Source organism: Cordyceps militaris (assembly GCF_000225605.1).
Source record: "Cordyceps militaris CM01 unplaced genomic scaffold CCM_S00002, whole genome shotgun sequence".
Classification (NCBI taxonomy): Eukaryota; Fungi; Ascomycota; class Sordariomycetes; order Hypocreales; family Cordycipitaceae; genus Cordyceps; species Cordyceps militaris.
In genome coordinates, this window is record NW_006271970.1 from 2971322 (window position 1) to 2996175 (window position 24854).

At 40.4% G+C, this 24854-nt stretch overlaps 8 protein-coding genes across 8 annotated transcripts; 5 read left to right on the top strand and 3 right to left on the bottom strand.

Moving 5' to 3' along the window:
• Positions 1–6321: 6321 nt before the first annotated feature.
• Positions 6322–8364, top strand: CCM_02865 (MFS multidrug transporter, putative; the record flags this gene model as incomplete). Its single annotated transcript, XM_006668017.1, has 4 exons — positions 6322–7079; positions 7136–7826; positions 7880–8135; positions 8192–8364. 4 exons carry the CDS (start codon positions 6322–6324, stop codon positions 8362–8364), a joined length of 1878 nt encoding a protein of 625 aa, XP_006668080.1.
• A 537-nt stretch (positions 8365–8901) lies between these two features.
• Positions 8902–10147, top strand: CCM_02866 (uncharacterized protein; the record flags this gene model as incomplete). The annotated part of the gene is made up of 6 exons (XM_006668018.1): positions 8902–8941; positions 9107–9426; positions 9488–9496; position 9556; positions 9606–9775; positions 9851–10147. 6 exons carry the CDS (start codon positions 8902–8904, stop codon positions 10145–10147), a joined length of 837 nt encoding a protein of 278 aa, XP_006668081.1.
• Positions 10148–10422: 275 nt separating this feature from the next.
• CCM_02867 (secreted glucosidase) lies at positions 10423–11347 on the bottom strand (the record flags this gene model as incomplete). The annotated part of the gene is made up of 2 exons (XM_006668019.1): positions 10423–10506; positions 10577–11347. 2 exons carry the CDS (start codon positions 11345–11347, stop codon positions 10423–10425), a joined length of 855 nt encoding a protein of 284 aa, XP_006668082.1.
• A 1640-nt stretch (positions 11348–12987) lies between these two features.
• CCM_02868 (uncharacterized protein) lies at positions 12988–13296 on the bottom strand (the record flags this gene model as incomplete). The annotated part of the gene is made up of 1 exon (XM_006668020.1): positions 12988–13296. One exon carries the CDS (start codon positions 13294–13296, stop codon positions 12988–12990), a length of 309 nt encoding a protein of 102 aa, XP_006668083.1.
• A 102-nt stretch (positions 13297–13398) lies between these two features.
• CCM_02869 (uncharacterized protein) lies at positions 13399–13716 on the top strand (the record flags this gene model as incomplete). Its single annotated transcript, XM_006668021.1, has 1 exon — positions 13399–13716. One exon carries the CDS (start codon positions 13399–13401, stop codon positions 13714–13716), a length of 318 nt encoding a protein of 105 aa, XP_006668084.1.
• A 628-nt stretch (positions 13717–14344) lies between these two features.
• CCM_02870 (short chain dehydrogenase/reductase) lies at positions 14345–15384 on the top strand (the record flags this gene model as incomplete). Its single annotated transcript, XM_006668022.1, has 3 exons — positions 14345–14695; positions 14765–15022; positions 15112–15384. 3 exons carry the CDS (start codon positions 14345–14347, stop codon positions 15382–15384), a joined length of 882 nt encoding a protein of 293 aa, XP_006668085.1.
• Positions 15385–16215: 831 nt separating this feature from the next.
• On the bottom strand, positions 16216–18842 carry CCM_02871 (general substrate transporter; the record flags this gene model as incomplete). Its single annotated transcript, XM_006668023.1, has 5 exons — positions 16216–17467; positions 17548–17835; positions 17918–18118; positions 18642–18687; positions 18734–18842. 5 exons carry the CDS (start codon positions 18840–18842, stop codon positions 16216–16218), a joined length of 1896 nt encoding a protein of 631 aa, XP_006668086.1.
• A 680-nt stretch (positions 18843–19522) lies between these two features.
• Positions 19523–20104, top strand: CCM_02872 (uncharacterized protein; the record flags this gene model as incomplete). Its single annotated transcript, XM_006668024.1, has 2 exons — positions 19523–19757; positions 19830–20104. 2 exons carry the CDS (start codon positions 19523–19525, stop codon positions 20102–20104), a joined length of 510 nt encoding a protein of 169 aa, XP_006668087.1.
• Between the last annotated feature and the right edge of the window lie 4750 nt (positions 20105–24854).

The following is a 24854-nucleotide window of genomic DNA, read 5'->3' on the forward strand; positions in this document are numbered from 1 at the left end:
AAGTTAACTACCCCCCCCCTTTATTAAAAAGAAGTATACTTATACTATTACTAGTATATATATTATTAAAAGTAATATAATAAGTATAATTACTAATATTAATATAGCTTTTATAACTATATATAAGCTTATATACCTATTCTAGTTAGTTACCTAGGCTACTAATAATTATAGTAAGTACTATATATAATATTATATAATATTTATTTACTAATATTAATAGTTACTTATAAGAATACTAGTAGTAGTATTAGTATATAAGTATATATAACCTTATATACTTATATATACTATTATAGCCTTTTACTATATTAAATTTTAAGAAAAGTTTAGTTAATTAGTTATATATACTTATATATATTTTAAGGTATTTATAAAGGTTAGAGGATATAGAATACCTATAAATAGATATTAAGTATTAAGAATAAATATTATACTTATAGCTATATATATAAAATATAGAAATAGATATTAAGTTTATTTAATACTTTAATAATAAGTATATATAATATTATATAATAGTATATATATAATAGCTATTATAGTCTATATTAATAATACTATATAATAGTATATATAGAAATAGGTTAAAAATATAATATTATAGAATTCTTTTTATAAGATAAATATATAATATATATATATAAGATTATATAATATTATATATATAAGTAAGTCTAGAATAGAATATTATAGAATTCTTTTTATAAAATAAATATATAATATATATATATAATATTATAAAATAGTATATATATAAGTAATATTTATATTACTTATATAATACTTTAAAATAAATATACTTTTTCTATTTTTTTTTCCTTTTAGAACCTTTTATATATACCTATATATATATATTATCTTATTTAAGATACTATATCCTATAATTAACCTTAATTTATTTAAAAAGGCTATTATTTAATATATAAACTTATATCTTATATATTAAAAGATTTATAATATCCTATAAGATAACTATAACTATAATATTTACTTTTAAATACTATAATACTTTTTATAAATTAACTATATTTACTTATAAGTATAAATAAATAACTAAGATAAACTTACTAAATATATTTAAATATTATATTTTATTTAAAACCTTACTAACTTTAATATTTATAAGTAACTACTTAATAAAGGTTTCTAATTATTACTATTTTAAGTTAACTTAATCTACTACTAGTAAAATATATACTAATAATAAGATATTATATATTAAGATATTATATAAGAATAAGTATAAGTATATCTTTAGAATAATTTTACTACTAAGTAGTATATAATTAATAATAACTAAATATTCTTTATAATATATATATATAAGGCTAATATTAATATTAACTATAATACTTTATATAAGGTTTATTATAAGGTATTCTTTAAAAACCTTTAAGATTATTAAAAATAGGTAGAAATACTATATATAGACTTTAAAACCTATAGTCTTAATTAAATTTAGTTTATTAATAACTATAAAAAGCTATAACTATAGGGGTTTAAGATTTATATAGGAATTAATATATATTTATATTATATTACTTAGTTCTATATTAGTATTTCTATAATAACTTTATAAAGTATTATATAGTAATATATTACCCTATTAAATATATAAAAGATAATACCTACCTAATTATAATCTAATTATAGTAGTAAGACTACTATTATTACTAAGCTATACTAGTTTTTTTCTTAAAATAATATACTAATATAATACTAAACTTATAATAATATTAATAAGTTATAATACTCTTAAAAGCTATAAGGAATATCTTAAAAGCTTATATTTATAAAAGTATAGTTATATAGCTAAAGTATTTATAATATATATATTAAAGAATAATAGTACTTTCTAAATATTCCTATTAAATACTAATAAGTAAGTAATTATTAATAACTATAAATATATATATTAATATAACTATTTAAATATATTTCTTTATACTTAATAACTATAGCTTATTCTTATAATTTAGCTTAATATTATAGCTAAGGTTATAATATAAAATATTTAGTTAACTAGTAATTTTACCTTCTTATATATATATATAATAGATATTCTATTTATATATAAAAGTATAAAGGTCTTTTTAAATTAATAATATATATAAATAGAGAATAATAATCTTATTTATAAGATTATTAGTAAAATTCTTACTACCTATTAATAATATAGAAGTATTAAACTCTATCTTTAAGATATTAAATAATACTATTAATATATACTTACTATAAATTATATACTAAATCTATAATAGGATTATTTAGTATAAGTTTAGTAGTTTATTAAAGGTAGGTAACCTAGAAATACCTCTTTTTCTTATTTACTTATATTTATATAAGTAACTTAATTAGTATTAAACTAAAAGAACTCTTCCTAGATTAGCCTTATTAAAGCTAATTACTAATATTTATATAAAGCTTAATAAATTATTATTATATAAAGATATTATTATTAATATAATTTAAAAGCTTATTATAAGGGAATAACCCTTTTTTTTTATTTTCTTTATTTTTATCTTTTTTTCCTATTTCTATATTTAAAATATAAAATATAAAATAAATAATAGTATATAATATTTATTTTTTTAATATTTACTTCTTTATATAAATTAAAAAAACCCTTTTATCTTTTAATATTATTAATATATCCTTTTATATAATAATACTAGTAGTATTATTCTCTATCTTACTAGCTACCTTATTTATAAGCTTTATTAAGTTAAGTAAATTACTAGTAATAAAGGGAGTTTATATAATTTCTTACTTAATATTAAGCTTTAAATCTAATATATTTAGCTTTTAAATTATTACTTTCTTTATTAATAGCTTTATTTTATAGAATAAAGCTTATAAATTAGTATAAACCCTTTTTATTATATATAAACCTATTATTAATTACTCTTAATTATCTAGATATATTATTAAAAGATTAATTATAATCTTCTTATTTAATTAATTATACCTAAATATTATTAAAAGCCTTTTAATTATTATTATTTACTAAATATTAATATAGTAATTAATAATACTTAAAAGGGATTTTAAGATAATTATAACCTTAACTTCCTATTCTTTATTTAGTAATATTAATAATATAAGATTAATACTATTTAATATAATTAATAATAATATATCTTTATATAACTAGTATTTAAACTATAAATAAATATATTATTATAATATATATTTATTAATATAGTTTAAACTAAATATTATCTAGAGTATTAGAATATTTTTAATATATTTATTTTTAATTATAATATTAAATAACTAAAATATAAATATAATACCTTTATTATTTATTTTTAACTAAGTTATAATAAAACTAACTTATCTTACTTATATACTATTTAAAATAATACTTTATATTATAACCTAACTATTAATAAAAAGACTTTAAAGTATAATTTAAATTAAAAGTATATTTATATTATTTATTAAGTTAAATATAATAAGGTCTTTATTATTAATTATAATTAACTTTATATTTAAAATATTATAATTACTTAAAAAAGGCCTTTAAATAGTTTCTTTTATAAATAATAGTAATTCTTATATAAATAGATATACTATTAAGTAGTAATAAAGATATATATCCTAGTCTAAATATTACTATATTAACTCTTAATACTATATACCTATCTTTAAGTAGTATTTCTTTATTATAATAAATATTAATATTAATTAAGGAAAAAGGGTTATATAAAGTTTTTTTTTTTATATATAAACTATTACTACTTATATCTAGCTATAATATTTAATAAAGTACTAGTAAGTATACTTAAATATATATTTAACTATATTTTACTTAAATCCTTACCTATTTAATAAATATTATAGTAATTTATTACTATTATATTTATATAATATTATATATACTTACTATATTTAATATATCTTCTTATATAATAAAAAAGTATAGTTTAGTTATAACTATTATTTATTAATAATATATATAAATAGTATTATATAATACCTTTTAAAAAGTATTAATATATTTAAAAAAAGTATATATAATTTATATATATATTCTTAACTAGCTTTTAAAGCTAGATATAGCTAATAAAGATATAATTATAATTTTAATACTTTAAATAAGTTATTTTATATTCTTTATTATAAATATAGATAATTATTACCTTAATATTCTAAATATATAATAAATTTAATAATTAGCCTTATTTATAATTATATATTAATATTAAATTTAATTAAAGTAAATATATAAATATAGATTATTTATATATAATATTAAGCTATTTATTTATAAGAATATTAGCCTTTATAAATACTTAAGCTATTAACTTTTTAATATTATTAAATTAAACTATAGAAATTATAATAATTAATAATATTATATTTATAATAATAATTAATATAATAAAAAGAGTTATAAATTTATAAAATATAATTCTACTAGTAAATAGTATATATAGCCTTAAATTATATTCTATATTATATAAATATAGATATTAATATACTAAAAATAATTATATATACTCTTAGCGTATGCCTAGTGCGTAAACCCTGATATAAGCATGTAAAATACGTTTTAGCGACAACTCACCTATAGGCTGCCGTACTAAGGCGAGCGCCAAACAGCTCACACGAGCAACGGGGGACAGGCCGTACAAAGGCAAACGACAGGGCAGTCGTCCAAGCTGCTGGACTAGTTGGGGATTTCCGTTTGAAACAATAGACAACAGGCTTGTTCTTTTTCCTTGTTTAGTGCTCATTAGTGGAGTGAAGCAGAAAAACGGCGGTTCCGTTGAAGGATATAAATTAGCTAGCTATGCTTCTCTTTGTTGCTCGCTCACTTCAGATTGATTTGAGAGTCGCGCACAGACAAGGCAATAAGCATTGTGGCGGGAATTGTGGCGTCTTTATTCCCTGCCTGCCGACGCCACGCCAGGTGCCATGACGTCGTTGACATTAATCGAAATCTGTTACTTAGTCTTGGAAATTCAATCGCCGTACATGCGACGTATGATTCTGAGCCAAGGTTAGAATCTCTTTCATCTGCTCGTACGCTCGATTCGGGCTGGAATGGCTATTCAAGGTACCATGCTCCCAGTCGCTGCGTGAGAAGAGCCTCTCGGGTAACCCGCCACACAATTTTTGCAATGCAGTGAAAGGCTGGTTAGTAGACAACACTTTGGTCTGTTGGATGGACGAGCGTTAGCGGTGGACATGATTCAGGGTAAGACTAATAACAAACTGCAAAGAGGCATTCCACTGGGTGCCGGTTTTGCTCACAGGCAGCAGAATAAAAACTTTTCTTATTGGAGCGCAGTAGAGGAGATGCTGTGGGGGAAGTCCGAGCCGACTGACCTGTTTCCACAGTTGTGTGTCCATTTTTCGTTCTCCTAGAAACTATTAATTTATTAGCCACTGCGGAGCGGCCGGGGACGTGGCCAACTGGAATTCTACGGATCGACGATACAGACCAAGGTCTCATGCTAGACCGCCATGTCAAGTCAAAGTCCATACTCTTGCGAGGCGATGCGAGCCACGGAGCCCCCAGAGTCGAGTCGGGTCGACCTCGCTAGGATGACGACACGCCAACATACTCGGGTCCTTGATCTTTGACAACAGCCCTTCATCTTGCTCCAAGAACAAAAGCAGTCCGACGCCAAGTAGATTCGGTGGCGTATTTTCACGACGCCACGCCCGTCGATGGCTCACTAATCCTTACTAGTGGACGCCAGCCGTGCTTGCCGGCTCGGTCGTGAGCCGCCAAGAAGAATCATACCTATTTCGTGTCAAGTAGGGCAAGTTGTTCTGTTTGATACACTCCGTCGTTGGTTCAGGGCCAAATAGCTGTGGCCGTGCCTCCCAGGCGCAGTATTCCCATGTCTTGGTCAGAGGTAGGAGAGATGATGGCAAAGTTGCCGTTTGCGTCGACTGTCATTTGCCAGCGCAGAAATGCGGCGCATCGTCCTAGTTTGCTTACTGGTCGTATTCAACACTCACAATGCGACTTTGTGCGCCCGCTGAGGTGAGGCAGCAAGAGTGCTAGCCCGTACATCGTTAGCCATCTTCGATGAGATATATGATGTCACCTTGCAAATGCGTTTCCATCGACGGTGGAGCATCAGTCCGCTCGCTCCAAAAGACTAACACAAAAGCCGGTTCTTGTCCGTTGCCTCTTCGATTTTACCTTCGGCTTTCTTTTCCAGAACGTGGCTGCTTTTCTAGAAAGGGGTTCTATTCTATCCTCCTGTTCTCTCCCATATCTTCAAACGCCCCCCCACCACTCACCAACATAAGTGCCAACACCTACCTGCCTGTTCCACCACCCTTGTCGTCAAGATGCCGACGACTCACTTTTCAGAGGACCCTCCACAGGTCATGAACCAGGAGGACCTCGAGCGCGCGAACCAGCTGCTCAAGAGCCACTCTGCCGGCGACAATGCGCCCAGCACCGAGAAGCCTGTCGGCGATAGTGGCGCGGCCAGCAGCGACTCGGTCGACGCCGACAGCGGCCGCGGCCAGCCTACCGGCCGCGGGACGCAGCTCGAAAAGGTTGGCACGCACGACAAGTACGAGATCACCGAGGACGACTGCTACGAGGAACTCGGCTTCTCGTTCCCGACCTGGAAGAAGTGGTACATCCTTACCGTCATCTTCTGGGTACAGGTCTCGATGAACTTCAACACGTCGCTCTACTCCAACGGCCTGGAGGGCATCCACCACGACTTTGGCGTCAGCCTGCAGGCCGCCCGCTGCGGCGCCATGATCTTCCTCGTCCTCTACGCCTTTGGCTGCGAGCTCTGGGCACCCTGGTCCGAGGAGTTTGGCCGCTGGCCCGTCCTCCAGCTGTCGCTCTTCCTCGTCAACGTCTGGCAGCTGCCCGTCGCCCTCGCCCCCAACTTTGCCACTATCATGGTCGGCCGCGCGCTCGGCGGCCTGTCGTCGGCCGGCGGCTCCGTCACTCTGGGCATGATTGCCGACATGTGGGAGGCGGACAACCAGCAGTACGCCGTCGCATACGTCGTCTTTTCCTCGGTCGGAGGTTCCGTATTGGGGCCTATTGTCGGTGGATTTGTCGAGCAATATCTCCACTGGAGGTAACTATGCCTTTTTAAAATACTATCACTTGCCGTCATGCTAACCATTCTTATAGATGGGCAATGTGGGTGCAGCTCATTCTCGGCGGCTTCGTTCAGATTCTTCACTTCTTGACCGTCCCCGAGACTCGCAGCACGATTATGATGAACCGCATCGCAAAACGTCGCCGCACCCAGAACGGAGAGAATATCTGGGGCCCCGACGAGCTCGTCCCATACCGTGACCGCTTCTCCGTGAGCGAGATTCTGTCGACTTGGGGACGACCTTTCAAGATGTTTCTCACCGAGCCCATCGTATTGGTCCTGTCGCTCCTCTCCGGTTTCTCGGATGCGCTCATCTTCATGTTCATTCAGTCTTTCGGTCTCGTCTATGAACAATGGCACTTCACCAAGGTGCAGACTGGTCTTGCATTCATCCCTATCGGTGTCGGCTATCTCGTTGCATGGCTGCTCTTCATCCCCGCCATCAAGCGCAACATGAAGGAGCGCGCAGCAAAGCCCAACGATGAGCGCGCTCAGTACGAGTCGCGACTCCGGTTCCTGCTTTGGCTGGCCCCTTGCTTGCCTATTGGCCTGATTGGTTTTGCCTGGACCATCCAGGGCCCCCCCATTCACTGGATCGGCTCGATGGTCTTTGCTGCCATTGTCGGTATTGCCAACTACGCTATTTACATGGCAACCATTGACTACATGATCTGTGCCTATGGGCCCTACTCTGCTTCCGCTACCGGTGGTAACGGCTGGGCGGTATGTTCAAATCTTTTTGATGCACAGAGCCGCTTTACTAATATTTTTGACAGCGTGACTTTTTGGCGGGTGTTTTGACCATCCCGGCCGTTCCCTTCTTCAGCAACATTGGAGCATCCAGTGGCAAGAACCTGGAATATGCCGCCACTATCCTGTTCTGCATCTCCTTTGTTCTAGTCATCGCCGTCTACGTCATCTACTGGAAAGGGCCTGTTTTGCGACACCGCTCTCCCTTTGCGCAGCAATTGGCCAATGCCCGCCAAGAACACCCTGGCCGCCGCAACAGTGTCATCCACGAAAGCCGACGAGGTAAGCGTTTGGGAGGATTTCACATCAAGCAAGACTACTGCTAACACTTTTCGCAGGCTCAAAAGCCTCTGGTGCCGAACAGCGACCCGGTGAGCGACCCGGAGCTGAGCGACGCTACAGCCAGCAGCACCGATTCTTTGGCGAAAGTCGTGTCACCCCTCGCCAGACTCCTCGTGGCACTCCCTCAGCAAGTCGTAGGCCCAGTGCTGTGAATATTCACGCAAAATAGGCACATCTTTTCATACCACCGTTGCCTGCTGAGGCTGCACACTGGGTTTCGTTTGTGTCGATATTGGGTCGCGAGGATGGGATGAAGTGGTTAGTGGGTTGGGCCGGCTGACATGATTTATACGATACCTTTTGAGTTTTGTTACTTTTTTTACTAAATCTCCAGGATACAATATGATTCCAGCTTGTGTTTAAGTTTCCGCTTAACTTGCCTTGCGGTGGACGCAGGCACGTAGCCCTGATTTGAGCCGCTGCCACAACACGAACATACGAGGCAGATAATCGCTTCATATTTTGGCTTGCAATATGTTTGAAGAAACAAAAAATGTTTGAAATGACAAGGGAATAAAATAATACGCATAAACAAGAATAATTTGTGTAGCCGAAATTGCTAAACCATGACTATACTTGGGTCTTATTATTAATATATCTTCTCAGTGTAAGCGCGGTCAGAGTACCATGGTATCACAATGACTTAGATCGTCTTCAAATTTATAAAAAAATTGCAAACCAAATTTTTCGATTTCGCCTTGCCAACATGTTTAATATGAGCAGCGAAACCGGCGCTCATGACGTCGGTGGGTCTCAAAATCATTAGAGCCGACACGAACCGCCGCTCGGCCGGAAGTCCGTCGTTTTACAACTGAGCATCCTCGCCCCCCTCGGCTCTCCAAAACAGGCCATTCACTGAATACATCATCACTGGCCGAGTATACTCGGGGAGGCTCTGAAAAAAATGATAGCTAAACGACAATTGCTGCGTTTTCGCGCAAGCCCGGGCCGTCACGTCGCGCGACGCGCCTTGAGCAGCACCAACCGCAACGCAGCTCCGGCTTCGTCGGCAGAGACGGCGCCGAACTCGCGATGGCTTTCCGATATGCGCCACCGGATCTCAACGGGTATTGCAAAGAGGGCAGAAGAGCCAAAGGTCGTCGCGCAGCTAAAGCATCACATGAGCTACCTGGACCAGCATTGGCTCGGTCTATCTGCTGGTCGCGAAGGCTACCTCGTTGAACCCCAATGGCGCGGGTTGGACAAGCATGCTATTGCCTGGGGAGATATGGTACGTTTTAATGATACACTGCCGTCATGGGCTCTACTGATTCATTGCATTCGCCAAACAGGACTCAATGGTGAGTAACAACCGACAAATATGGGGTTACTTCCACACACCGGCTAACCAACACAATAGGGTACGATTGCTGTTCGCATTTTGAGAATTGAACGAGCTGATAAACATAGGTCATGTCAACAATGTCATGTATAACCGATTCGCAGAATCAGGCCGCGTCAACTGGATGATGAATGTCGCGGCTCATGTCGCACCTGAAAATCGGCGAGAATTTACAGAACTCATGTCACCAAGAGGCATTGGCCTGATTCTGGCTAGTATCCGAACCGATTATAAATTCGTACGTTGACGATGGAAAGCTGGGCTTCTTTACGCTGGAATTTCCAACCTGCTGACCTCGCTCTGCTTCTGGCAGCCGATGACGTTTCCAGATCAGGTCACGGTGCTTCACAAGCTGGTCACAAAGCCCGATAGCACGTCTGACAGAGTCCTTATGGAAGCAGTTGCTTATTCACACAAGCATAAAAGGGCCGCTGCTCGCTTTTTTGAAGATATTGCCGTGTACGATTACCGAGCCGCGAAGAAGGCGCCGCTCAAGCCTTTCATGGTGCAAGAGATGCAAGCCATGTACGAACTACAGGACCAGCGCCGGCAGCAAACCGAGCAAAAGGTCCAAGAAATCCTCCAGTCCATGGATGAGCTACAAGTTTGATGAGCGCCCAGGATCAGTGACCTGGTAGGGTACACACGCTGGACGGGCCGAGTGCAGAGTATGTACAGTCTGTATTTCTAACGATTGTATAGGTACGATCTTAGCGAAAGCGAGCGGATGTATGGACAATGGCGCGGTGAGACGGCCGTGGAGAATATAGACAAAGAAGGGAAAAAAATAAACAGAAAAACGCAAAGGTGGGATTCCGCTTTGCGCGTGCCAGACCGATTCGGCCTCCCAGTCTAAAGCGCAACTCGTTCCATGAGCCAAGTCGTTTACTGGCTGACGTAGTGGGCAGTGTAGCCGACTTCCATCATGCTACCATAGCCGTCGAAGGTTTCCCCGTTGGGGGAACCGGGCTGCCATGTGGGTTAGCATCGGACTTCGTGCCCTGAGAGTGGAAAGGAGAGGAGGGGAGGCGCTGCTTACCATTTTGCCACCAACGGCCATATTGAGGATGAAGTAGAGCGGGCTTTGGGCAACAGCGTGCCAGATGTCGTAGTTGTTGATTGTGGAACCAGGAATGCGGTGGAACTCCTGGCCATCCAGATACCATACAACTGTCTGGTCAACCCAGTTCCCGGGACGAAGGTCAATCTCGAGGCGCCAGGTATGCCAGTCTTGGTTGGGAAAATTGACAGTGGAGCCGATGCCGGCGCCCTCGTTGCATTTGCCACCGGGAGATACGTCGCAATGCATGGTCCCGTGGCCGATGAGCTCTCCGTTGACGGCTTCGAGAATGTCCAGCTCACCGCAGGCAGGCCACTGCTTATTCTGGCGGAAGATGTTGCCGAGCATCCACCAGGCAGGCCACAGGCCCTTCTTATGCTCGATGCCGTTGTCGCCAAACTTGATGGCGCCCTCGACGCGGGTGATCCTTCCGGCCTCGGGCGTAAAGGTGTACTTGGACTCGATGCGGCCAGACGTCCAGCCGTTGCCGTCGCGCCAGGGCACGATCTGCAAGCTGTCGCCGCCGCTCAGCTGCACGTTGCGGGGGTTGCGCTTGTACGTCTGCAGCTCTTCATTGATGCCGAGGTTGCCGTCGATGATGTTCCAGTTGCCCTCGTTGGGAAGTTGGCCGGCGCTGCCGCCAAAGTTGTCCTGCCAGACGAGGTTGAAGCCGCCATAGTTGGGCGCGTTCCAGGCTCGGGCGACGGCGGCCAGGGACAGGAGAGACGAGATGAAACCACCCTTGACCATGCTTGCTAGCCTTTCTCTGTAGCTGTTATGACTTTGAGGCTGTGCTATTTGCGTGGAAGAACCAAGCTGGGAGGGGGCTTCGAAAGTAGAAAGAAGAAATCAAGGATGAAATGGTTTCCGAAGATGGGCCAAAAAACGGTTATATACAAAGCTGAGCTCAACTCTTTGATACAGGGCGGCAAAGGAAAGGGGGTTGCATGAATGAATCGGAGCTTGACTGGCGAGCATGAATGAATCGGAGCATCTCTCATCCAGTATATAAACCTCTGTTACAGATATTCCTGCGCCGACTTTGCGTGACCCCCCCTCCTCCCGCCTTGTCGGTCGTGCTGGGAGTCATTTGGCAAGGTCAACCGCGACATTTTTTTTGGTTCGCAGCAAAAGCCCAACGGGAAATACGTATACTCACACCCTCTTTCACGAGGGGAGAGGGGGGGTAGCGCCCGAACCAGGGCATCCTCGGGAATCTATTCGCCAGTCGGTGCGTTGCGAAACGTCGCATGAGGGTCGGGGGAAAGTGGCGCGCGGCGCAAGGGTCAACGGACACAAAGCTACCAGATGACGGGAATCGAGTCCTCAAGGGGGGGGAGGGGGGGTGGAAAGATTGAGTTTACTTGGCACCAGGCAGTGGGGCGAACGCTCATGGTTTCCAAAGAGAAAGAAGAGACGAGAGAAACGTCTAGACCTCATCGTGGATGCTACGTCGTTGTAGGAACTATTTGCGAATGGGCATCCTCTTCACGGACGGCCCGATAGCGAAGGTTTGTACACGTGCGTGCGGCGAGGTTGCCGCGGCTCTCTCAAACAAAGGGCATTTCGGCGTTGTCATTTTCCATAGAGTTCTAGTTAGACTCGCACTTTGTCAGTTGGTAGGCCAGCCCATCCTGAGCGGAAGCGCTGCTCGGTCACAGCAGGCGCGCCTCTCTGGCGATGACGGCTCAAAGGTTGAGGTTGCTGTTGGCTCAAAGTCTTTTGCAACAAGAATCTGCAGGTCAAGGCCGCCCGTGGTGTAGCGCTCGACTGCTTTGTCTCTTTGGTAACTAATAACTTATAACGAATAACTAGACAACCCAGGCTCGCTAGCGCATTGTCCGGAGGAAGCGCCCGACAACTTGTCACAAAGAAACTAATAAATGCCCCTGTAACAGCAGCAAAAAAAAAAGTGTGCAGCTATACAGATTAGAGTAGTGGTGAATGTGGCTTGCTTATGGCTTGGAGTGTGTGCCTGGGCGTCCGACTTGTCCAGAGACGGATTTGGACCATGGCGTAATTTGGGTTCGGTGATTCTTTCGGCAGAGGATTTTAGCCCATGATTTTCGCTTCCGAAAGAAAAGCCACACTGCTTTCGCGAGTTGTTCCCGTGTCATCGATGGCCAGGCCCGACAATGGAGCCATAGGGCTTCCAAAGTTCTCACCTACTCTGATCGTAACACGGGCGCGAATGTATTTTATTCATCTGTGTCATGGTCCTTCACATGTATTCCACTCATTGAATCCCCTCGTCTCACGATGGCTCAGCCGAGGGATTCCCCGGCGTCGAAAGAACATGTAGCTAAACCAGTCCACTGTAGCAAGTCACGACGCGAGCTTTCTGCTTTCGGATGTGCCATCATGATTGAGCCAACCATGATGCGCAGCGACTACATGACAGGGATGCGCGACTGGGGGCTTCCTAATTCAGTGGTGCGCCAGGGGGGGCCGGTGATTTCGTCTGCATGGTTGACGAGAAGCATGGCATGTAGATCGATCCCGTGCGACGCCCGTCGGGGCTGCTTACCACCGGTTGCATGATGTGCACATGGGCGGCCTTGCCTCGCTGGCGTCGGCAGCCGCACGCTGGGCATCACGGCGCCGTGCAAGACATGGCTGGCATCCCCCGCGCCTGTTGCTGAAACGTGACACTGCCAAGCCCGAGAACTGGCCAAGGAGTGAATGAAAATACAGGACATGACGCCGAAATGTCACAAGCAAGGTATTGTCCATGTGGCTGCAAAGGGGGGACAATACTTACACCCAGAGTTGGCAACGGACTCGCTCCGAGGGCCGCCAGTATGTGTGCCGGACAAATATTGACCTTGCCCGCCGAGTTATTGGATCAACACACTGTCCGTGCCACACCACGCCGCCGCCAGCCAGCCAGGGGCGTCGTGTTACTGGTTCTTCGTCTTGTCCAAGTTGCTTTGTCGGCTCTTCCCCCGCAGTTCAAAGCGCAGCCCGGATCGTTCGATCATCCCCGGAGTCATCAAAAACACGCCGACGGTTCTTACCAGGCCCGTGTACACGGGTTCGGCGCTGCCCATCCCTCTGATAAAAGCACGCTGGCACACAGCCGGCCGGCCGATGTGACCTTGGGCCCCGAACCCCCATGAGCCCTTCACACACGACCCAAAGAATACTGTAGAATAGCTGCCCAATCGAGTAGCTTGTCCGGAGGCGCTAGCTGTTGCTAATGACAGTTCCGCGGCTGGTCCAGTGGACACAAGGCATTGTAAGTGAGCCCCCCATTTGCCCCGCGCCTCCTTTCATTCTGCTTCTTTTCATTCTCTTTCGGTTCCGAGTAGTATCGAAACCTGTGAAAGACAGCTTGGGCATAACCTATTCTCCAATATACTCCGTAGTTTCGGAGACTTTAATTTCCTCCTACCTACTTCCCCTATATAGATCGTACAGTTTAATGAAGTGAGGCAACAGCGCAATGCAGCGCTCTGATTCATCACGGATGGAATGACAAGACCCCATCAGTCCGACTTTACCCCGCCAGAAACCTCGATCAATGTCATCATTGGTTCTGCATCTCCCCCGCAGGCTTGAGCTAGCGACCAAGCTTCCGCCCGTGTTCATCTTGCTTCAGCCACTCATATTCAACAGTTACTCCTGTAATTTACAAAGACGTATTATCGAAACGTACTACCAAGCACTGTGAATCCAGCTCTGCCCCTATAGTGGAAATCAAAGTGCTACTAAAGCCCGTCCCTACAGAATTCGAAAACAGCCACCATGTCAGGAGCTGCCGCAGCGTTCGCCCCCGGTTCCACAGCCCTTATTACCGGCGGGGCTTCCGGAGTTGGCCTCGCGGTCGCAAAGCTGTGCCACGCCAAGGGAATGAATGTGCTCCTGGCCGACCGCAACGCCGCGGGTCTGGAAACAGCGAGACGCGAGATTGCAGGCGAGGCTGCGGACGCGTCCGGGCCGCGCGTGGCGACCTCGGTCGCTGACGTGAGCCGGGCCGAGGACTGGGCCGCGCTCAAGGACTCTGCGCTGGCCACGTTCGGGTCTGTCGAGTTCCTCGCGCTCAACGCCGGCGTGGGCGGCCAGGGGACATGGGGCGACGGGGACTACTTCCGCCGGGTAGGGGCTCCCTTGCTTCTTCACTACCATCTGGAAATAGGCGACGTTGCTGACGGTGGGGAGGCGTAGATTCTGGAGACGAATCTCTTTGGCGTCATTCACGGAGTCAATACCTTCTTACCCGTGGTACAAGACGCTGCAAAGACGAAGCGAACCGCCATTGTCATCACCGGCAGCAAGCAGGGTATCACGAACCCCCCCGGAAACGCCGCGTACAATGCCTCCAAGTCGGCGGTAAAGACGCTGGCCGAGCATCTGAGCTGGGATCTCCGCGCAACGACCACGAGCGTCCATCTCTTGGTCCCGGGCTGGACCTTTACAGGAATGGTGAGTGACTGCTAGCCGCTGACTTGTCTTCTGTCCCGTGACTTCTTTTTTTTTTTTTTTTTGCCATATCTTCCAGGCCTTGTTGCAAGACACTTACCATTTCCCAGACTGGAGGCGGGCAGACAAAGGAGAAGCCGGCCGGCGCATGGGCCCCCGAACAGGTGGCTGATTTCTTGTACAAGAAGCTGGAAAAGAACGAGTTTTACGTCATATGCCCCGACAATGATGTCTCGGAGGAAACGGACAAGAAGCGAATGCTCTGGACCGTCGGTGATGTTGTCCACGGGCGTCCGCCTCTGACCAGATGGCGCGACGAGTGGAAGCAAGAGGCAGAGAAGACCATGTCTGAGACCAAGATATAGAGTCCCAGGCCGTGATTTGCTAGAACGGGCCTATGCACATGCGCCATGTCAAGCTAGGCTGGGAGGAGAGCTGGCCGTAACATGAGGCTAACATCAGGCTGTCACCATGGCCGTGGGTGTGTAGCACTGCATCAAGTCGGCCCGGTGGCCATTTCCTCCCCTATGTATCACGTTATGTGATAGAATATATATCCAACTTTTCGGTTGACGCTATTATCAGTGGTCATCTTATAGCCCTCGTGACAGCTTTGTTCTGTAATGACGAATTGTTTGTCAATAGCGGCAACTTTCGTCGGGCATCGATTTCCAAGTGAGGAAACGTATTCAATGTCTCGGAATAACATGTCGGAATTTTATTTCGAGGAAACATTGCGAAACAGTCCAGAGCCGGTCGTGATGGAGGATCTCGAGTGGAGGAAGCGACTCAGAGTTTGAGTTGTTCGTGCGGGAAGGTTACTTGCACAATTCGAAGCGCCAGGTTACTCGGTCGCACCTTTTGTCATCAGCATTGTCCTGATTCTTTCAACTCGTAGAGTTTAGCATGTGAGCAACTGACTTTCACAGTCAGCAGGGGTATTCTTAATCCAACAGCGGCAAGTTAAAGACACCCGCAGCATATGGAGAGAGACAATTCGTCTCAGAAAGCTTTCAATTTACTAATTTACTATTATCTTCAAACTTGAATTGTGCCATATTTGGACCCTCGACAACATCCTGAGAAACCCTCCAGCCAATTCCAATTTCCTCACTAATACACCTAAGCGCCAAATGGGCAGCCTGCACCCATGAGGCCGTCACGAAAAAGTGCCAATCAACTGTGAAGGCCCTTTTTTAAACAACGTTTCCTTGAACCTGCCTCTTCTTGTGAATGTTAATGTCTCTCCACACCCAAGCGCAACCCCAGGCGACAGCCAAGAAGCAGACGCTTGTGGCGAGCATATATCGCTGCGAGGCAGAGTAGGCGTCTGCAATACCAGCGCGGATAGCAGTCCCCTTTTCATAGCCAAGCTGGTTCTCGAGCCGAGCATAGATGGCATCGATAGGGGCGTCGGATGGCAGGCGTTTCGTCAGCTCCTTCTTGAATGTACCGGTCCAGATGGCACCAGAGATGGTGGAGCCGATTGCAGAGCCAATACTAGCAAATAGATCGAGGATGGCGATGACGACGGCGACATGTTGATGGTCTGAGGGGGCCATCATGGCCATCTCACCAGCAACGACAATAGGGCCACCCGCAAAGGCGACAAAGATTTGGGTCATGATGACATAGCCAATTTCCTCGTTGGCCTGACGGAACTTGATCATGAGGCCCACACCGAGAAGCATCAAGGGAATTCCATAAAAGGTGGCAACCCATTTAAAGCGTCCAGTGAAGCGCATGAGAAGACCAAGAATAATGGCCGCGAAGCAAGAGCCGATGCGGTAAATGTTGTTGATCCACGTTGTCGAATCAACGCCCAAATCCCACACCACCAAGAGCATGGAAGTAAAGTAGCTGCCCCAAATGGCCGAGTTGGCAAAGAGAAAGCTAAACATGAGGCCGCCAAAGAAGACTGTGCGATCCATGAGAAGCTTGTAGGGGATGAAGGTGACCGGGGCAAAGAACTTTTCCCAGACGCAGAATGCGGCCAAAAGAAGGGCCCCGAAGATGAGGAAGCAGATGATGATGGGTGCGCGCCACTGCTGGGGTTGGTAGGAGTACAGAGAAAATGGCAAGAGGAACAAGGCCCAGCCACCAGCCAGCAGCAGAAGACCAACAATATCGACCTCGACGAGATAGTTGTAGACGGAGCGAGGCGTGATTTTTGTACCTTTGGATTCCAACAAGCCCTGTCGTTTGGCCTTGCGCTGATTCCAAAGGAAAACGAAGCACAGTGGGAGCACAATGACGGGCATCACAATGGCCCAGAGTCCAAAACCCCATCGCCAACCAGCATCCTTTACGATACGCTTGGCAATGAAACCACTAATAGGGGTGGTGATGATGTATGGGGACGTGGCAAAGGCCAGCATCAGGGCTCGGTTCTTCAAGGACGAGGTGTCGGCGATGAAGACGGTGACGCAGTAGCTGACACCTTGGGCTCTATATGACACTCTTGTATTAGTCTCTCATTCTACTACATTTCACCCGTCTTCTATAATTGTGTGAAAGGGGTAGCTTACCCGACCGCGGAAAATACCAGAGCCGCAGCATATGTTTCGATGGTTTTGGCGCAGGCGGTCATGATGTATCCGAGACACCAAATCAGCAGCATCAACGCGAGTCCTTGGGGGCGGCCCCAGGTATCCAGGATTTTGGCCAGTGGCAGTTTGGTCAAGCCGCCAATGATGGAGGACAGGATGTTGACGGCGGCACTCGTCGAGTGCTTGCCGAAGGAGCTCGTCACGAACGGGTTGAGGGTTCGCGTGACGACTTCGGCCGTAGAAGTGGCAAAATAGTAGAGCCAGATTCTGCCATTTGCGTAATTCGTTAGTCCATCAAGAGCTTCTCAAGAGTCTCCGGGAAATGGCCGGCTGTAGGTCAAGTACTCACAGCCCATAGGCGGTGGCGAGATGCCATTTGGTCCAGGCCTCGGCCGCCGCCTCAACCTTTCTTACACCAGCCTGCTTGGTAGTCCCAAAGTCCTCCTCGCTGGATCGCTCGGTCGCCGTTCCCTTTTCATACGCGGCCGATTCTGGCGCCGCAGTGCCAACCTCTGCAGCCGCGGGGGCCTTTCTACCGAAGAAGCCCATCCTTTCAGGGTGCCGGGGGAGGAGTATACGACAGCAAAAAGTCAGGATAGCGACAAAAAGGGTGGATACGCCGATAAAGAAATCAGCAAAATTCTGAAGAGCCAGCTGAGTCTTTTTAAAGACAGGGGACAGGGAGGGTATCGATCAGCAGCGCCGAGAGACACAAGCGAACAAGTCGTAAATCTGGGGGGGCTTGGCGGGCTTTAAAGCCTTGCAAAATCTGAGTTGAGGAAAAAACAATGGCAGATCAATTTCTATCAGCGAGCTTGCTCCGATCAATATGCATAAAAGGTAGCAGGTGGCGACGGGCGGAGACGGCCATGCGGGCAAAGCTGCTTCGAGCGAATGAACAAGTTGCGCATAGCTTTGGCTCCATCAAACTAATGCATGTTCGTTCTTATTGCAAGCCAAGGGTGGATGGATAGTTAGAGAGGGGAGGGGGGTGATGGATTGCCAAGCTCGGAGCAATTAGGAATTCGGCAGCATGCGAAGACCTCAGCTACCGCCCATGTGCCGCATAGTACCACACGGCTGACGCAGGGGGGTCGGCTGCCGGCACTTGTACAGGGCCTACGGACAAGATGTCGATTCTATTCTGCGGTTGAGCGAAAATGACCCAGTTCCCAGATTGATTTTTGGTTGTGGAGTAGGAACAGGGCAGCTCGGGCCTGGTTGTTGGAAAAGGAACTGTTGCCGAGGCAGACGGTGAAGCAGGAGGTGGGCATCTTATCTGATGATCAGATAAAATTTTTATCAGATCATGGCCACTCTAATAACGCCGCTCAGTAAGCCACATTTCCTCCACTCACACAACAACGACCGGCGCAAGGTGATCAAGACAGCCCAGCGTTCTTTTTTTTCTGGCATTGGATTTTAAATTAGCAAGTCGCTAGTTTGAAATCGTTGGGAGTGGAAGCTCTTGGAACCGCCGAAAGCGTCGTAGACCGCGCGAGCCATCTCGGACCTGGTCTTCAACTCCGTCCCCCAAGCCAAGACACTAACGAATGAGTTCCCTGTCGGCAAGCCTTGCGGCGCAACTCAGCTAAGAAAGCTGGGGAGCTCCTGTTCCAGACCGGTTCGGGCGCCTCTTGCCCACTTTCACGCGCTGAATTCTCGATAAGGATTCGTCCTTGACGGGTTGCCAGAGACAATGGGCGTTCGACGAAAAGCCACATTCAGAGCCCCGTCGGCGGGTTTGGTCGGCCAGCTGAGAATGGTGGCTTTTGTCGCTTGGAGTCAATGCACCACGGGCTCTGGTACTTAAACGGCCGCCTAGACTGCCGGTCGAAAGTGCGGCTGGCTTGTCGAGTCTTCCGTGAACTAGTTTTTTCAACCTCTTCGCACTGACAGCACTGCTCGATTCATACAACTCAACCTACCACTAACTCAACGATCCAATTCCACAATGAAGGTCACCACCATTGCCGTCGTTGCTTCCAGCATCTGGTCCGTAACCGCCCAAAACCGCGCCGACTTCCTGCCCGAGTGCGCTCTCAAGTGCCTCGACGACGCCACCCAGAAAGTGACATCCTGCTCCCTCACCGATGCCGTGTGTTGGTGTGTCCAGAAGAACTACGAAGACATTTACAACGCCGGCGTTGCCTGCGTTCTCACGGAATGTGGAAACGACAAGGCCCTGAGTAAGCTCCCACCAGGCCAATTTCGCCCCTTGGTTTCCTTCTTTGCCTGATCTTGGCTAATTGTTTTCATAGGACAAGTCCTTCCTGGCGCGGCCAAGTTTTGCGCGGCGGCGACTGCTTCTGCCCAAGCTGCGAGCAGCACCCCGGCTCCCACCGCAACAGCGTCGCCGTCCTCCTCGGGTGCGACTGGTAACAACACGGCGACCATCACGAGTTCAGCAGCTTCGTCTGGTGGTTCCAGTAGCTCTACGGCCACGCCGTCGACCGCATCGCCAGGAGCAGCGGCAACCTCAGGTCCGATCGCCGGGGCTGCAATCTTGTTTGCTGGTATCTTGGCTGTTCTGTAAAGGCGGTTGTTTTGCGATGCCAGACAACTCGGTAAATTTTGATTCAACACGATGTATACTTTCTCTGCTGGGTTGATGACTGGCCCTCTCACCGGCTTTACAAGCACCGGAGGTTGCGCATGGGCTGCTCTGTAGAAGCAAAAGACAAGACCTATGTTAAATTTTTAAAATAATAGTGTATAAGGAAACAGATTTCTATCCAAGACATGGAGTGAGAATTTTCTTAAAATTGCAACTCACAAGTCAGAGCCGGGACCCAGCAGGATGATTTCGTCTATCTAGCCCACTTTGATGAGCAAGCGAAAAACAACGCGGCAACCATCAACCATGGAAACCCGCGAGGAAGCCCGTATTGTAATCCTTACCATATCACGCTCGAGCTTCAAGGTACTGACACTGTCAACCCTGTGGATCCTGTGGGTGCCGAGAACCGGAAGTGCCTTTGTTCTGAAGCAAGTCGAATTTTCGCCAATCCACAGGTACCCGCTGAGTTATTGGGTCCGATAAAGAGAGTGTTGCAAGAGGAGTAGCATCGCTTTCGGGATTCACAGGCAAGCATTAGACGGAGGTTGTGCCGAAGCAAACCTGTCGAGGGAGTGGTCGGGCATCGAAGGTTGGTGCTTGTAGGTTGCCTGGCTTCGGAGCGTCCCGTCAGCCTTATTAGCAGCCCTGTGACAGAATAATGGGCAGTTTTGGCTTCTGGAGGCTGGCTTTTTCGTTTTCTTCCCCGCCGTGCCATCCGAAGACGGTGTACCGTGGAAGTTTAATAGAGTGGGCAGTTTTAAACCCCAGGACAGTCTAACGTTAGCGATACCGTTGGCACACGTGACTGCTTACAATTCATTAGGTAGTTATTTGAAGGATGGTCCATTCGGTAGGTAATATCGAAGGAAACCCGGTTGCGCGGCGCCTTTTATTTTTTTTTCCATCTTTCTTTTTTGCAGCCAAAATTGCTTGTATTAGTTACTGGCCATTGTCGCCGCCCAAGGCCCGCTCAGCAAACAAGGGTTGCTTCAATGCCCATCGCCCCACCACTGGGTACGGCAGCCTATAGGTGAGTTATCGCTAAAACGCATTTTACATGCTTATATTAAGGTTTATACACTAGGCACACACTAAGAGTGTATATAATTATTTTTAGTATATTAATATCTATATTTATATAATATAAAATATAATTTAAGGCTATATATACTATTTACTAGTAGAATTATATTTTATAAATTTATAACTTTTTTTATTATACTAATTACTATTATAAATATAATATTACTAGTTATTATAACTTTTATAGCTTAATTTAATAATACTAAAAAGTTAATAGCTTAAGTACTTATAAAGGCTAATATTCTTATAAATAAATAGCTTAATATTATATATAAATAGTTTATACTTATATATTTATTTTAACTAAATTTAATATTAATATATAATTATAAATAAGGCTAATTATTAAATTTATTATATATTTAGAATATTAAAATAATAATTATTTATATTTATAGTAAAGAATATAAGATAGCTTATTTAAAGTATTAAAATTATAATTATATCTTTATTAACTATATTTAGCTTTAAAGGCTAGCTAGGAATATATATATAAACTATATATACTCTTTTTAAGTATACTAATACTTCTTAAAAGGTATTATATAATATTACTTATATATATTATTAACTAATAATAATTATAGCTAAACTATACTTTTTTATTATATAAAAGAATATATTAAATATAGTAAGTATATATAATATTATATAAGTATAATAGTAATAGATTACTATAGTATTTATTAAATAGGTAAGAATTTAAGTAAAATATAGTTAAATATATATTTAAGTATATTTATTAGTACTTTATTAAATATTATAGTTAAATATAAGTAATAATAGTTTATATATAAAAGAAAAAACTTTATATAACCCTTTTTCTTTAATTAATATTAATACTTATTATAATAAAGAAATATTACCTAAAAATAGGTATATAGTATTAAAAGTTAGTATAGTAATATCTAGACTAGGATATATATTTTTATTACTACTTAATATTATATCTATCTATATAAGAATTACTACTACTTATAAAAGAAACTATTTAAAAGCCCTTTTTAAATAATTATAATATTTTAAGTATAAAGTTAATTATAATTAATAATAAAAACCTTATTATACTTAACTTAATAAATAATATAAATATACTTTTAATTTAAGTTATACTTTAAAGCCTTTTTATTAATAGTTAGGTTATAATATAGAGTATTATTTTAAATAGTATATAAATAAGATAAGCTAGTTCTATTATAACTTAGCTAAAAATAAATAATAAAGGTATTATATTTATACTTTAACTATTTAATATTATAATTAAAAATAAATATATTAAGAATATTCTAATACTTTAAATAATATCTAGTCTAAACTATATTAATAAATATATATTATAATAATATATTTATCTATAGTTTAAATACTAGTTATATAGAGATATACTATTATTAATTATATTAAATAGTATTAATCCTATATTATTAGTATTATTAGATAAAGAGTAAGAAGTTAAGGCTATAATTATCCTAAAATCCCCTTTAAATATTATTAATTACTATACTAGTATTTAGTAAATAATAATAATTAAAAGGCTTTTAATAGTATTTAAGTATAATTAATTAAATAAAAAGATTATAATTAATTTTTTAATAATATATTTAGATAATTAAAAGTAATTAATAATAGGTTTATATATAATAAAGAGGGTTTATATTAATTTATAAGCTTTATTTTATAAAATAAAGCTATTAATAAAGAAAATAATAACTTAAAGGCTAAATATATTAGATTTAAAGCTTAATATTAAATAAGAGATTATATAAGCTCTCTTTATTACTAGTAATTTACCTAGCTTAGTAAAGCTTATAGATAAGATAGCTAGTAAGATAAAGAGTAATACTATTAGTACTATTATATAAGAGGATATACTAATAATACTAGAGGATAAAAGGGTTTTTCTAATTTATATAAAAAAGTAAATATTAAAAGGATAAATATTATATATTATTATTTATTTTATATTTTATATTTTAAATATAGAAATAAGAAAAAAAGATAAAAATAAAGAAAATAAAAAAAAGGGGTTATTCCCTTATAATAAACTCTTAGATTATATTAATAATAATATCCTTATATAATAATAATTTATTAAGCCTTATATAAGTATTAGTAACTAGCTTTAATAAGGCTAATTTAGGAAAAGTTCCTTTAGCTTAATATTAATTAAGTTACTTATATAAGTATAAGTAAATAGGAAAAAGAGGTATTTTTAGGTTACCTACCTTTAGTAGACTACTAAACTTATACTAAATAATCTTATTATAAATCTAGTATATAATTTATAGTAAGTATATATTAATAGTATTATTTAATATTTTAAAGATAGAGTTTAATACTTCTATATTATTAATAAGTAATAGGAATTTATAATTTAGCTTAGTATTATAGCTAAGGTTATAATATAAAATATTTAGTTAATTAGTAATTTTACCTTCTTATATATATATATAATAGATATTCTATTTATATATAAAAGTATAAAGGTCTTTTTAAATTAATAGTATATATAAATAGAGAATAATAATCTTATTTATAAGATTATTAATAAAGAATAAGCTATAGTTATTAAGTATAAAGAAATATATCTAAATAGTTATATTAATATATATATCTATAGTTATTAATAATTACTTATTTATTAGTATTTAATAAGAATACTTAAGAAGTATTATTATCCTTTAATATATATATTATAAATACTTTAGCTATATAACTATACTTTTATAAATATAAACTCCTAAGATATTCCTTATAGCTTTTAAAAATATTATAACTTATTAGTATTATTATAAGTTTAGTATTATACTAGTATATTATTTTAAGAAAGAAACTAGTATAGCCTAGTAATAATAGTAGTCTTATTACTATAATTAGATTATAATTAGGTAGGTATTATCTTTTATATATTTAATAGGGTAATATATTATTATATAATACTCTATAAAGTTATTATAGAAATACTAATATAGAACTAAGTAATATAATATAAATATATATTAATTCCTATATAAATCTTAAACCCCTATAGTTATAGCTTTTTATAGCTATTAATAGACTAAATCTAATTAAGACTATAGGTTTTAAAGTCTATATATAGTATTTCTACCTATTTCTAATAATCTTAAAGGTTTTTAAAGAATACCTTATAATAAACCTTATATAAAGTATTATAGCTAATATTAATACTAGCCTTATATATATATACTATAAGGAATATTTAGCTATTATTAATTATATACTACTTAATAGTAAAATTATTCTAAAGATATACTTATACCTACTTTTATATAATATCTTAATATATAATATCTTATTATTAGTATATATTTTATTAATAGTAGATTAAGCTAACTTAAAATAGTAATAATTAGAAACCTTTATTAAGTAGTTATTTATAAATATTAAAGTTAGTAAGGTTCTAGGTAAAATATAATATTTAGATATATTTAATAAGTTTATCTTAGTTATTTATCTATACTTATAAGTAAATATAGTTAGTTTATAAAAAGCGTTATAGTATTTAAAGGCAAATATTATAGCTATAGTTATCTTATAGGATATTATAAATCTTTTAATATATAAGATATAAGTCTATATATTAAATAATAGCCTCCTTAAATAAATTAAGGTTAATTATAGG